The sequence below is a fragment of the Odocoileus virginianus genome, chromosome 23, assembly GCF_023699985.2.
Source record: "Odocoileus virginianus isolate 20LAN1187 ecotype Illinois chromosome 23, Ovbor_1.2, whole genome shotgun sequence".
In the NCBI taxonomy this organism is placed as follows: Eukaryota; Metazoa; Chordata; class Mammalia; order Artiodactyla; family Cervidae; genus Odocoileus; species Odocoileus virginianus.
Window position 1 is genome coordinate 663,446 of NC_069696.1, and position 14,467 is coordinate 677,912.

The following is a 14,467-nucleotide window of genomic DNA, read 5'->3' on the forward strand; positions in this document are numbered from 1 at the left end:
TCCCTGCATCTGACAGCCCCCACCCCTCAGCCTCCCTCTCCTGCCCCCGTGAGCACCTCACTCAGCCCCCAATTTCCCAAGAGCAGTAAAATGTATAGAAGTAAAAAATATAGAACTGCCTGCCAGGGGGGCTGGAGGGGGCACAGAGCACCATGGAGGAGCAGGGCCCACAGTTCTCAAAACCTGACCCCCCTGCTAACCCAGGAAAGGCAGTCTCCCCCAAGATAAACAGGACACGCTTGAGCCACTGTACTTTTATTCACATCCTGTATTTTGGCATTTTCCAGAGAAGGACGGGGAGAGACGGGGGGGGGCAAAGACTGAGGCAGGAGGGCGAGGGGGGGGCCGGCTCCCCATTTCCCTCACATCCCTCCTGGCCCCGCCACACGGGGAGCACACACAAAGGGGGAGGGGAGGCACAGAAGCCCCCTCGGTGGAGGAGGCGGCACAGAGCTACACCCACGCTACACACACAAACACCCCCACCCACACCCACGCACACACACACGAACAAGCCCGCTCCACACCGGGCAGGCGGGATCACAGAGAAGCAGAGCGCTGTGGGGTCAAGGGCAGGGAAGCAACAGTCTCCTCACAGACAGGCGGCCGGCCCCTCCTGCCCCCTCCGACTCCATTCCCAAAGTCTCCCCGGAGGCCCCCCCACCCTACGCTTTGCCTGGCCTCTCGCTTCTTCCCTGCTGCTGGGGACGAAAAGAAAAGGGGTACCGAGCAGGGAGGCGTCCATCCCTCAGCCCCATTCCTCATGCTGGGTGGTCTGTCCCCAGGGCGCCCTCAGGACAGGCTCTTAGCTGGCCACTCTCTGGTAGAAGTAGATGTAGCCTAGGTCCTTGGGCGGCTTCTCAGAGGCACACACTTTCTGGTCGTTGTAGATCACCCACCTGGGGAATGGGGTGGGAGAAGGGTGAACGACCCAGGCATCCTCAAGTCTGTCTTTCTGACGTGGTCCCTGGACTTGACCCTGGTGGTTCAGGGGCAAAGGCTCGCAACCTTCTCTGCCTGGGCCCCCAAACTCAGCCCAGCTGCCTCCTGCCTGAAGGGAGTGTCCCATCTCACAGGGTCGTTTTTCCTCTGTGTCTTTGGACCCCTGTGCTGTCTTTACAGCCCACCCCCACCTATTCCTTTTAGGTAGAGGTCAGCAAGCTTTGTCAAGGCCAGACAGGAAATATTTCAGGTTTTGCAGGCCATCTGGTCTATGCAACTATGCAGCTATGCAACTTGCCTGCTGCAGCGTGAAAATAGCCACAGATGATACATAAATGAATGTGGCCATGGTCGTTAAAACTATTTATAAAAGCGAGTGGCCCAATTCAGTCCTGGAGCCCTAGTTTGCCCATCTCTGCCCTCAGGCTTTCTATCAATTTCTGGTGAATTGTGGCCTGCACCAGCAGTTCCCTATGTTCCCCTGCCACCCAGGAATATTCTAGGGTCTACTAGGATGCCCCTACCCATTCCCACCACCCCTCCCCCATGCAGAAGGCACGTGCTGGCCCCTCACCTGCCTTCCTTCTTGATGTGGCAGACGTAGTGACCACACATGGTCGAGGTGCCCATGTGACTAATGAAGGCAAAGAGCTGATACTCTAGGGAAGGGGAGAGAGGGCAGAGCAGACAGTGAGGGAGGGGGATGTGTCCAGCAGCTCATGCCCAGGGTGGGATTTTAGAGATGGCAGACAGGCTGGGGCCAAGTCTATCTCAGCCTCCCAGACCCCAGCTTCAGGAGTCACGTCCATGAAACTTCTGACTCCACCCTCCCTAGGGAAGCAGAGCCGCCTGGTGGTGAAGACCTAGTGGAGCAGACTGGCTATATTCTCCCAGCGACACTCACTTCCAGGACCATCCCGGACTTTAGGTCCCACTGGTATGGACTCGGAGATGGAGTCGGCAGCTGAGCGGCCCTCCGAGATGTCCATGGCAGCTTCTGCGTCCAGGTCGTCAATGTGACTGAAGATCCAGTCCACAGCCCGTTCTAAACTGTTGTTCTTGGGAAGGAGGAAGTGTTACTTTTTTAAAAAGCAAGGTCAGAGTTGAGAAACCCCCAGTGAAGGCCTCTGCTCCTTCATCACAGCCACTCAAGGGTGGAGCCCCAGACTGGCCAAACCACAGGGGTAGTCCTCACTTGCTCCTGAGGGGTGAAACCTCACTCCCGCCCTCATCTTCCCAGCGGACCTGTCCTCAGCTGGGGGGGGGGCGCCCATACCGTGGCCCGAAGGGCTTTCAAGGCCTGGTCCCGGGAGAAGCCCATGGAGACGATGGTGGTCACACAGTCCTCCGGTGGGGGGTCAGTGGCTGCACTCGTGGAACCGGGCCCACTGGAGCCAGGCAGGATGAGGGGGTTTGCAAAATCTGGGGATGGAAGGGGTTCAAGTGTTTGGGGGAGATGCTGGCCCTGCCTGCCACCCCTCTCCCCCGCTCCAGCTCCCCAGCCCTGCCTACCCGGGTCGTCCATGTGTGACATGACCCAGTTCATGGCGGCCTCGGCCCCGCTGTTGCCCGTGTAGTAGACAGCTTTGCGGCAGGCATCCATGGGGAAGCCCATCTCCACTAGCTGGATGATGACCGACTCATCCAACATGGGCGCTGCGGGGGAAAAGCATGGGCACAGGGGCCTGACTCCTTGGGCCACTCCCTGCCCGTCCCCAACAGCCTCCCCCCAGCCCTCTCCCAACCACCCGTTCCATGCATTTTTTCCTCCACGGCCTGGCACCTTATTCCAGAACTAAAATGGCAACACAACCTCATGTGGGGCTGGCACTATCCTCAAGGTCTGCAGAACTGAGGCCAGAGGTTCCCCAGGGCGCCCCTTCCCTGTTCATTCTCCCACAATAAGTTGTTTCTGGAGTATGAGCCCCCGCCCCTGCCCCCAGCCCACGAGGTTACAGGGACAGAGGCAATTAGCCAGCACTGATCCACCCACACAGAGAATGCGGCAGGGGTGTTCTCTCAGTCCTCACGTCCATCAGGACGGCAGAGACAATTTGAAAGGGAGGACAGGAGGAGCACAAAGGACAGGGCCAAGGGGTGGCAGGCAGAGAAGACCCCCATCAGCAAGGGAAAGAGACAGGCAGGAAGAAGAGTCACTAACATGTCGGAGAGGAGAAGTGAGGGGAGCAGAAGGAGTCTTCGTCTTCGTTGCCATAGAAACCAAGGCTACCTTTGGGCTCATCCGGAGTGACCAGGGGTGGGGCAATGTCGGGCAGCTCCTCCTCTCCAGGCTGCAGCCCTGTGCCCCTCAGCTGAGAGATGTCTAGCTCCTCGGGCATCTCGATGGACACGTCTAGAAAGCGTACGGCAGGACAAAGTTCACCTCGGCAGATCCCCGAGGCCCTCCTGGGAAGAGCACTCTGGGAATCTCAGGCCCCTGCTCCCATCTTGCTCTGTAATGATGCGCAGAGCAGGACCCATTGTAGGGACCCATTACCGTGTGATAAAAATAACCACAGGCTGGGTGGGGGTGGGGGGGCAAGTGAACAGGATTCCGGTCTTAGATCTACCACCAATGAGCCACGAGCCAGGGAGGGGTCTCTGACTGTGCCACGGAACGATTCTGTACTTCCGTGGGGCTCAACTTCTCTAGGAAATGAAGCTAGTTCTGGGGTTTGCAAAGTTGCCAGGGGCCTGTGAGACCCGTGGAAACAAACTGTTTCAAGATTATCAAAATGAAAACATCTTACCAACTGTATAAAAGTAAAACTATGAAAACCACTTTTGCTTGTGTAAGTCATAACTATAAAATCAAAGAAGTCTTAAACAACAACGTCCTACTGTATAGCACAGCACACTATCCTCAATATCCTATGATAAACTGTAACAAAAAAATTTTAAAAGGAATATATATGTATTTAACATAACTGAATCGCTCTGCTCTACAGCAGTAATTAACACCATGTTGTAAGTCAATGATACTTCAATTAAAAAAGGTAGTTAAAAAGTTTTTTTAAATCAAAAAGTCTTAATAATGTTTCCCCTTTCAGAGGAAAGCTGAAGAAGCACTAGTTTACATGTCAAGGCCCCTTCTTTTTCTAGCATTTTCTGCTTAGCCTCCCTTGCTTGTCCAGGCCACCATACCCAGTTTCTTTGGCACCCAGTCCAAGCCGAAGGTGAACTTCTTGATCTGGATGACCAGGTAGTCAGGGAACGAGGCAAATCGTGTGGTCCTAGGGAATAAAGAATGGCCTGGTACCCAGAGAAGCTGTCCTGAAAGCCCCACCCAGGTCCAGCCTCTCATAGATAGAAGAACTAACCGCCCTGAAGATAATTTATATTCCTTTCCTGACCTGGACAGGCATCAAGAGTGTCTGCAGACGAACAGCAGCAGACGGTAGGAAGTAGGGGAATGGGGGGGGGGGCGGGTCTTAGGGGCAGGAACAGCAAAGGGGCAGGTGGCTGAAATCTCGGAGACCAAAGTACTCTCTCAGATCTCAGGTTCACACCAGTGACAGGTTAGCAAAAAGTAAGACTATGTGCTAGAAATCTCAGTTCTGTCCACGACTGTTCCTAAGTGCCCGTGCTCTGCCAGCACTGGGGAAGTGAGCAGAGGCTTCCTGAAAAGTGACCCCATCCATCCCAAAAGAGATGAAGACTGGCAGGGGCAGGAAAAGGTAACAGGTAGCAGTTATTCAAGTCCACTCCTGCCAGGGCCTCTCGGTTCCCCTCAGGCCCCCAGGTTACCTGCCTCAACTGATGGAAGCCTGAGTTCCGACCACAAAGGGATGAGAGAACGCATAAGAGGTTGACAGCATCTCGGGGATGACCCTGACAGAGGCCGGGACCCACAGGACTTACTTGACGGCGACTGACTTGGCTTGCAGGGCCGTGCTCCAGAAGTCGTCCACCTGCTCGGGGGCACCATAAGCCTCCAGGCAGGAGCTGAAGGGCACCTGGGCCCGAACTAGCTCAGGCAGAGGCAGCTTCTCCTCTTCAGCTTGCCGCTTCTTCTCCTCATACTCCAGAAGCTCCTCTGGTGACAGCAGCAGTGAGTGGACCCTTCAGAGGGGGCGCTAGGGGCCCCCCTCAGCCCCGCCCTACCGCCTCTGAGTCCACAGCTACCTCAGCTCCTCTGCCTCCCCAAACCCAGTGGACACACGGCTGCCTGTGACCTGGGCTCTTTCTCAGCACAGCTCAGCTGACCAGCTGCGGGCAAGGTCAATCCCACACCCCCACCTGGTCGGGAAGCAGGGATACCGCGGGCTCTGCTCCTGAAAGGCGCCCAAGCCCCATCGCTGCCAGGCTTCAGCCCCCAGGCGGGTGGCAGAGCACCCACCTTTGTTCAGGGCCGCGTCCATGGGCACGGGCAGCTGCATGATGTAGTCCACTCGCTGGGTGTACTTCACCTTCTCTGTGGCCAGGCACTTGATCTTTTCCTCCACCAGGAAGCGGAACACTTCGTTAGGATTTTCGGAGCTCCGGCAATTCCTCTATGGGGAAGAGGCAGGGTGGGGAGGTCTAGACAGCCAAGCACTGGGGTGGGGGCCTACAAGAGTCACTGGGGGGTCAGGGGGAGAGGGGAGTGGAAAGGAGAGGGGCGGGGCACAAAGAGGTGCAGGGACGGAAGAGCAGAGGATAAACCTTCTCTCATCAACCCGCCAGTTCCAGCCCATCCTGGCACTGCGGGACTATGTGGGAAAGTGCCTGTACTTTCTATTTTTCTTTAATGTGGACCTCCTTTTAAAAAAAAGTCTTTATTGGGGATGTCCCTGGTGGTCCAATGGCTAAGACTCCTCACCCCCAATGTAGGGGGCCCAGGTTCGATCCCTGGTGAGGGAACTGGATACCACTTGTGGAAACTAATAAGAATTCACATGCCGTCATGAAAGATCAAAGATCCCGTGTGCCACAACTAAGACCGGCACAGCCGAGTCAATAAATATTTTTTTTTTAAAAAGTATTTGTTAAAAATAATTATTAAATAAAAATAAAAATAAAAAAAGTATTTATTGAATTTGTTACAATATTGCTTGGTTCTGGTTTCCTGGCCTGGAGGATCCTGGGTTCCCGACCAGGGATTGATCCTGCATCCCTCTGTGTTGGAAGGCAGAGTCGTAACCACTGGACCATCAGGGAAGTTCCTTTCTTTCTTTCTTTCTAAGCACTTTCTTTCTAAGCACTAAGTGCTCGCCTATCATTTTCTTTGGGAGCATCCTTCATTAGGCTGCAAGCCTGACAAGTGTCCTCAGGTGCAAACACCGCTCTCAGGAAAGGATCAGTGCTCGGGGTCACTGGGGTGGGGCTGGGTTGGGGCTGACAGAGGAGTAACGAGTGAGCAGCGGGAAGGAGTGAGACGAAGTGCAGGTAGGCAGGAGGAGAGTGAAGATCGCCCCCGCCTCCCTGTCCTCACCTCCACCATGTTGATAAGGTGCAGGAAGAACTCCTGGGCATCCTGCTGCCGGTTGGTGGAGAACTCGGGGTGACCCTTGCCAATGAGGGCCTTGAACATCCGAGGGGCGATGCCATCTTGGACTTCCTAGGCAGAATCGGGGCAGTCATTCAGCCGGGGCCCGAGAGGCCACCAAGTGGCCTTTAGACACGTCCCAGATGGATCTCAGTTCCCCCACCATTCCAGAGCCTGAGAGGGACGGAGGTCCACACCCACCTTCTGCTCCGTGACCTGCTCCCCATCGCCCGACTCTGGTGCTGGCTTGGAATACTCCCCCGAGAGCAGGCCGTGGCCCAGCTTGGCCCTGTGTCATCACCCGAGAGAACCATTTAGCTTCCGTCTGACACCACCAATCTACCCCTTACCTCCCCAACTCGACCCCTGCTCAAACCCCCTAAGACAACTCTCTTAAATGGGAACCACCTTAGTTTCCATGGGAACCCAACTTAAGGCAGACAGCATTGGAAGACAGCCATTGGAAAGTGGCTAGCTGGCCAGGGGCTACACTGTTGCTCACTTCAGGGGGTCATGGAGGAGAAGGAGGGCACACAGGCCCAGCTACGTACACCTGGGTGCTGAAGTCCTGGGTGGGGTCCGTTGGAGCATTCTGGAAGATCTTTTCCAGCTTATCCACGTACCTGAGCCAAGGGAAGGATCACTGAAGGGGCTGTGGTCAGGCCCAGAGTAAAAGGGAAGGGACCGTTCAGGGAACAGTTCCCTCCAGAGTGGGGAAACATGTGTTTGACACTTGGGGTCCACGTCTTTAGAGCAACCTGCCTTCCCTTCCTTTCCCAAACCAGTCAGCATGCCAGGTACACAAGCCTCTGCTCTGAGACAGAGCCACAGGGTGAGAGAAGACACTCAGAAGGATAAATACACTTCATGTTCTTTGCCTAGAACTGTCAATATGTTCTAAATTTTCACATGTGTCTCAGGCCTTCCTATTTAGACAGGAAGCTCACTTCCCTAACCCTAACTTGCCTTTCTTCTGTCTCCATGTCCCAGCCCTCTCCTCTCCCCAGTTGCGCCATGCCCACGTTAGGTGCTCATCTGATATCACTGCTCAAAATAAAGAGCACCTGTTGGCCCTTGAATCCATCAGGAGGCCTGGGAGAGCCCTGGGACTGAGCATCTGGCCCCACCAGTGGGCTCGTGTATAAGCAACTTTACAACCTGCTCCCCGGAATGTACCAAGAACCAAGACTGAGCTAGAACAGAGGTCCTGAGGGCACCAGAGGTGGGCGCCCGGAGGCTGGCTGCTAGGAGAGGGCTGGGGGTCAGGGCAGAGCCAGGGGGCCGGCTGCGGGCGGAGGGCCTGGGGTCGGGGGCTGGCTGCGGGGGGAGGGAGGACTCACTTCCTCTGGAAGTCGGGGATGCTGAAGAGCACCTGGACCACCGAGTTGAGGTAGCAGCTATTGCCCAGGTTGCGGATGCCGGTGTAGCCGGGCCCGGACAGCGGCTTGAGCGGCACCGCTGACTCCTGGATCAGCTCCCACTCACCGATGCGCTGGTTCATGTCTATCTCCAGCTCTGTCATCGTCTTGTCCGTCTGCACGGGAGGAGGCACTTCAGACCTGCGTCTTTTTTTCTTTTTAATTTGGCTGTGCTAGGTCTTAGTTGGGGCATGTGGAATCTACTTCCCTGACCAGAGATTGAACCCGGACCCTCTGCACTGGAAGCACGGGCTTTTAGCCGCTGTTTCCACCAGAGAAGCCCCAGATCTGTGTCTTTTATGTTCTAAAACATAGTCTAGGATGAGAGCCAGCTGGAGCCTGGAACATGCTAAATTATAGACCCTGACATGGGAGGCCTGCTGGGCATCCTCTGGTGCAAGTTCCGGAAGGCCACAGGCAACCTCCAGGGGCCCATCAGGCAGCAGGCCTCCGCCCACATGAGGGGATGAAGTGAACATGACATCCCCTAGCTGAAGTGTTCCTCCATTCTGAAGCTACCCCTTCTCACCCTCAGATCTCCACCCCAGCATCGCTTCCTTGGTCCCCTGGGCCCGGCGGCCCCTGCTGGAAACTCCGGCAGCTCTGCCTACAGTCGGTGGTTATTCCCTGACCTGCACAAGCACACAATGGACGCCTGTGTCTCATCTGGTAGAAGCCTACGAGCCAAGGACCACCCCTGCCTCATTCAGAGTGACCAGCACACAACAGGCGCTCAGTAATAGTCGCTGAATGATGAAATGATTCTGTAAGGCTTTTCACAGGAAGCCCACGAATCCTGGGAACAGGGGTCACCGTGGCATCTCTTCCCTCCTTGCTACCTCAGCCTCAGCCTCGGGCAAGGAGGGACGGCCTGACGGGCAGGGATGAGAGAATCTGAGCAGAGAGCAGTCTCACCTTCTGCATCTTCAGCATGTCAATACCGAAGTGGGACAGGTGCTCGGCCAGGTTGGGATCCAGGACCATGTCATCCTCATCGTATGAGTACACATCTAGTGTGGGAGGCAGGAGCAGTGTCAGGGGGCGGGCAGTTCAGGCCCCACCCAACCACTGAGCCCGCCCCCTGCTCCGAGAGGCCTTGGTGGGACAGCAGGACAAGCCCAGAGGGCAACCCTCCTGAATCCCTCGAGCATCAGAGAGGCCTCGAGCCCTTCTTGGATTGGCTGTCAGAGAAGATGCAATGAAACAGGACGAGGGCTGGAACTGGTTGTGTCTCCACCCAGCAGGAGGAGGTTCGAGAGTGAAGTGAGTTTGGAAGAAGACCTACTCTCTTACTTACAAGCGAATGACGGTCATCACTAGGATGGGGACTGGGGTATCAGGGGGCTATCTGAAAGTTCTGTTTCATCTGCAATATTTTCATTGTTTATCAGGAGACTGGACTCATGTTTTGTTCGTGTCATGTGAAATGAGTAGTGATTCAGACCCAGGGATGTCCACGTGGAAGGGGCGGGGTGTACCAGCTCCGTCGGGGGTGATGGTGCCCAGCTTGACGGCCAGCGGGTAGCCCGTCTCCCGGAAGTGCTCCACAGCGTGGTTGTTGCCCCCGCTGCCATCGAAGTAGCGCCGGCCACACAGGATGGAGCCGTCCGTGAGGTTGAGCCAAAGGTTCTCCCGCATGTCACACTTGGAGCACTTCCAGCCACTGACCCCGGTGAAGAAAACGAGCTGAGTACAGGTCAGCAGTTTACGGGAGCGGTGGACGGACAGACGGGGCTCTGCAGCTCCCCCGCTGGTCTAAAGCCTCTCTCGTCTCCTCGGGACGTCCCCTTCCCAAGTCCAGCTCCCCGCGACTCTCCCTCCTTATCCTGCTCCTGAGCCTCTCTCCCTCCAGACTCCCAGAAGGGTGACTGCTTGCCCCTGCCCTGCGGGTCTCACCCCGAGGTGGGGGTGGGTGGGGCAGGCCTCACCAGGGAGGGATCCGAGCAGGGTTGTCCAGCTGCTTGAGATTGAAGGCATGCTTAGACACCTGCCGCACTTCCCCATCCCAGGCCTGCACCTCCTGCTTGCGGGAGGCCGAGTCGGCCGACAGGAGGGCCTCCACCGCACTGGTCACCTGGGGGAAGCAGAGGGTCAGAGGCGGGACCCAGTTTCCAGCTCCACCCACCCCTCCATCTTCAGTTTTCCTGGAGCTTGCCCACCACCCTGCTGCTCTGACCCCGCCTGCCCCAGAATCTTCGGTAGGGAGGGAAGGTGTTTGTACCCGATCTCTCACAATGTCGGGCAGTCCCCCCAGCCCATCCCGGGCTATTTCCAGGTAATCCGGCAGAATGACGATCTTTACATCCTCGTCGTATTCAAACTTCTCCTCGTTGAGGTCAAAACCGCCTTCGACACCTGGTGAGACAAGGAAGGAGCTGGGGCGGGGGGGTGGGGTAATGGGGGAAGGAGTGCGGGTAGGATGACCACCGCAGGGGGACCCCCATCCTCTGATACAGTGCTTCATCTTGCCCCCTCCAGGGTCCCAGGGCCACTGACCAGGCCCCATCTTTGGGGGCTTTCCTAGCACCTCTGAGAGCAGGAAAAACCAGCTCAGGGAAGAGACACTCACCGATGGCCAGTCGGGTGGGTTTCTTTCGGGGAGGGTCTCCAGTGCCTGCAGTCGCATCTTCCTCTTTCTGCAGTGAGGCAGGAAGAGCACGATCAGCCCCAGCACCAGGGAAGGGACAGATGGACAATGGATGGACGGGGATGGAGTAGGTTAATCTCAGAAAAGATAAGAGCTAAAAGAAAATGCTGAGTTTTAATGGCCCCAGCAGAAGCAGGTAGGGGGCGGAAATGAGGCCCGAGAGGTCAGGATGGGACAGACAGATTCAACCTGGTGGCCCAGCAGGATGAGCCTGAGGGCAGCAGGTCTTGCCTACCGGGCGCCGGGTTCGCCGAAGGTGCAGGTAGACTCGCTGGCCAGTCTTGTTAAAATGTCTCTCCACATACTGTTTTCCAAAGCCCAGAAATGTGTTCATGCAGATGTAGAGGCCGCCCTCAGACTCCTGCAGGACAAGAGGCAGGGGCGGAAACACAGGCAGGATGAAGCTTGGCCAGGGGAAGGCAGACCTGGGGTTAGAAATGAGTGGCTTCCGGAAGCAAGGTCTGTTCTTAAGCACTGTGTGGCCTCTGGCAAGTCACCTATTAGTCTTTCAGGACCTGGTACATGGCTAAGAGTCTCCCCATCCTCCTATGTCTTTGGTAATGGCCAACAAGGACACTTGGGCTGAGCAATGCCTATCAGTCACCACTCCTCTTCCTTCGTTGAAGCCCTCCAGTCAATGCAGAGAACTCCCTTGATCTCCTTCCTGGAGCCTTGAGATCCAGAGTGAATCGGGATCAACTACTACAGACCTGGGAATAACTCCATGTCAGACACTGCACCTAAACCAGGAACACCATGACCAACCCCACCTGACCACCAAGATTCAGCAAACCTTCCAGACTGGAGGAGAAGAGATACTAGCATCTGAACATGACATCTAACCCGTGGGCTTGCCAGCAAGATCAGACATTTCCTTTACCTCACTCTACCAGGTGATCAAACCCTGGCCCACATTGGTTTGTCTCCTCTTTCTTGCTAAAGGCTGGCTCCAAGGGAACCATGTGCTGCTTGGGGCTCACAGCTGAACCAGGACCCCGTCTGGCAAGGACACGAAGCCCAGCCTTCTCCAGCCACCACCCGGATGCACCCCCCCACCCCCCCCACCCCGCCCCATAACCAAATCTCCAAGAAGTCCCATCAGCCTCCAACCTCAAAGCCATTCCTCTTCTGGAACAATCTAGCAACACTTTCTGAGACAGCTAGAATACACATAGCCCAGGAAGAAACCAGGGAAAAGACGTGTCCACTGTAAATCACAGCAGAGGAGGGGACATGGGCTTTCCCCAACCTGAGTGAGTCTACCAGTGCCCTTGTGAAGAGGGTTCTGGAGAAGGGGGCAGAGGAAACTGGGGACAACAGAATCTTCTCTCAGATCCAAGCAACAACAGGCATCTTCTTCCTGGAATTAAAGCCTCAGTGGCCTTGAAAAATTCTCTGCTGGGAATTAAAAATAGGGCAGTTCTCCATCCCATAGATCGCTCTGTACCACTCCTGAGAACTGTGCAGGTTACAAAATTTATGGACAAATAGAGCATTTCTCATCAGGGAAGTCACATAAACTCTTTCTACCATGAACCCAATTTAAAGATCATCAAATATGCCAGAAGTTGGTTAGCAAAGACAACCAATGGAGACCTCTTGACAGGGAAGAGAGAAAAAAAAGTGTAATGAAATCGAAACCCCTTTTGGATTATTCAAACCATTATTAAGGAGAGAGACAGGAGTATAGAAAGGGAGACTTCTACCATCTGTTGATAATTAAGGGGAAAAAAACCTTTTCTTCCTGAGAAAGACAGCACTTCACCATCCATGCACTTGATAAACTGGGAGGCCTGTGGGAGCTCTGCAGTGATTAAACTCCTCTGTTGCCAATAAAAGATCCCACCAAGGACTGGGAACCCCAGAGTTCTGCTCTGAGCAGCTGTCCTCTTTACGTTCTGCCAAAGCCAGACTTCAGAGAAGCAGCACGTTGTCTGAGGCCCATATCAAAGCCTAGCAATCCAAGCAACCCACAAATCACAGTGATGACCCTGAAATGGACCTCAGATCACCCTGCAATACTCAGCACTGGCGATGCATTAATGAAGCCTTTCCACTCTGACTTGCAGTTTTCCCAGCCACGAGCTGGTCTGGCTGAACACCCTGGGCAGGGCCCACAGCGGCTTGAGGGAGGGGTGGTGAGGGGGGCGGATCCCAGCAAGGCTGCTGCCCTCAGTTCAGGCTCTGGCCTGGCGGGAGGCTTGTGTCTGCCTGACGGTGTCACAGGAAGGCAGAACTGCAGGAAGGGAGGTACCGGGTGGAGGCTGCCAAACGTGAAGCAGGGTGTGGGTGGTGGCTTTGTCTAACTAGTCAGGAGTGGGAGTGGGATGGGAAAGAAGCCTTAGTGTCCCCCAAGAAAGAAACCATCTCTCTGGAAATACTTTCTAAAGGTTTCCCTCTGCGCTCTCTGATGGATGGGAGAAAGAAAGGGGACTGCGGCCATGATTCACCTCAAAGGAGAAACGACTAGAGCTTTCCTCTCCTCTTCCCCCCACCCCCACCCAATGACCCACCTCCCCGCCCCCTGACCAAATTAACCATGGGTGGAGGCTCTATAACTCAGCCTTTCTCAGAACCAGCCTTCTTCAAGGCCACTTCCAGGCTACTGGGCGCCTGGGAACTGCAGTCCCCACCCTACTACCCCCAACCCGGGCTCAGAACAGCGAGGGGGGGGGGGGGGTCGCCCCATCCCTCCCACATGAGACTACAAAACCCGGAGAGCCATGCGCGACAGGCAAGGCCAACTCCCAGGCTTTCGCAGGGGTCCACGTGGGAGATGTAGTCCGGCAACTGGGTGGAGCCTCTAGTTTAGAACGGCAATGAGGGGAGTGAGCGACTACAATCCCCACAGTGCTCCATGAGACGAGGAGCGGGTGGGGCGGGCGCGGTTGCTTTCGGGAGTGGTAGTCAGACGACAGCTCGCGCGAATTCAAAGCAACGGCATGAGTAGCGTGGAAGACTACAAGCCCCATGGTGCACCGCAGGGAGGCGGTGGCCCAAGCCTTGCAGGCCCCGGCAGAATGACCAGGGAGATGGAAGTCGTGCTCGCTGCGGGCGTGGGGAATGGGCTTACCGGTGTGTCGAAGGAGAAGGCGCACTCGTCTTTGTGGACCCGGTCTCCAGCCTTGGGGACCCGGATCGTCGGTAATACTGACAGCAGCGCCTCCTCACTCAGCTCCGCCATGACACCGGCACCAGCTCTTCCACACACAGCGGTTCTCACCGCTTCTAGTCCCCCCCCTACCCTTCCATCCAATGAGCACCACTCGTTAGGTGCATGCGCCGAAGGGAAGACGCGCGAGAATGGCAGTTGGACCGAGCCTGCCCGCTAGTGCTCCGCCCTCTGCCCGCCTCTTGACCATCGCCAATGAAAAGCACTTCTAATACAATCGATGGTCGAAAGAGCCAATCCCACTCCTCCAGGGCAGAGCGCACGTAGATCAGCGAGGTGGGCCCAGGAGTTTTGCTGCCGAGACTCTGGGACTTTACAGTGCATTCGCGTATCTTCTACTGAAGAGCAGAAACTGATGGTTGTTTAAACCAGTCAATCCCAGAAACTTTCCTGGGAGACCTGTCCAATGGGAAAATTAAAGGGCAGCTGTAGTCTTGGTATTTGAAAATGGGCTGTCCAATGAGGCGGGGTTCTAGAGGGTTAGTGTTGAGTGATTGCTAACTACGTCGACCAATGAGGATTACTATCTTTCTGGCCTTAGGAAAAAAATGTTCGTAACTCCGTCTCCAGCGGGATATGTAAATAATAGCGTACTAACTCATGATTCTATTTTTTAATAAAATCACTTCATTTTGAAACCGAAGGTCTCTTAACGCGAAGATTAGCATCCCGCAAAATCTCACAACCTGCAGCCGGGTACGGAACAGAAGTCCCCTTAGCAAGAAGGCGTCACCCCAGCGAGTCAAACCGCTGCCTGTTGGCCCCACGGGCCCATGATAGACGTTCACGCAGCCCAATGGCTTCCTTCATTAGAGGCGGTA

General features: G+C 55.5%; 1 protein-coding gene across 2 annotated transcripts; it reads right to left on the minus strand.

Annotated features, from left to right (window-relative positions):
* Positions 1-239: 239 nt before the first annotated feature.
* On the minus strand, positions 240-13,750 carry USP5 (ubiquitin specific peptidase 5). 2 transcript variants are annotated; one of them, XM_020878666.2, is made up of 20 exons: positions 13,548-13,750; positions 10,710-10,835; positions 10,397-10,463; positions 10,049-10,182; positions 9,756-9,901; positions 9,306-9,490; positions 8,743-8,837; positions 7,750-7,943; positions 6,961-7,032; positions 6,611-6,698; positions 6,356-6,481; positions 5,282-5,435; positions 4,804-4,978; positions 4,087-4,175; positions 3,173-3,295; positions 2,455-2,598; positions 2,219-2,364; positions 1,847-2,000; positions 1,517-1,601; positions 240-899 (listed from the first exon to the last, which is right to left on the minus strand). In XM_020878666.2, exons 1-20 carry the CDS (start codon positions 13,656-13,658, stop codon positions 806-808), a joined length of 2,508 nt encoding a protein of 835 aa, XP_020734325.1. In that variant the 5' UTR covers positions 13,659-13,750; the 3' UTR covers positions 240-805. The 2 variants fall into 2 exon arrangements, with proteins under 2 accessions (XP_020734325.1, XP_020734324.1); XM_020878665.2 differs by having other exon boundaries at positions 3,104-3,295.
* Between the last annotated feature and the right edge of the window lie 717 nt (positions 13,751-14,467).

What these genes read in the sequence shown, in the direction of transcription:
- USP5 (XM_020878665.2), bottom strand. Translation starts at nt 13,658, where the DNA reads ATGGCGGAGCTGAGTGAGGAGGCGCTGCTGTCAGTATTACCGACGATC. An exon ending in CCTTCTCCTTCGACACACCG is followed by an intron (nt 10,836 to 13,547) that starts GTAAGCCCATTC and finishes CTTGTCCTGCAG; the next exon opens with GAGTCTGAGGGCGGCCTCTA. An exon ending in ACCCACCCGACTGGCCATCG is followed by an intron (nt 10,183 to 10,396) that starts GTGAGTGTCTCT and finishes TTGTCTCACCAG; the next exon opens with GTGTCGAAGGCGGTTTTGAC.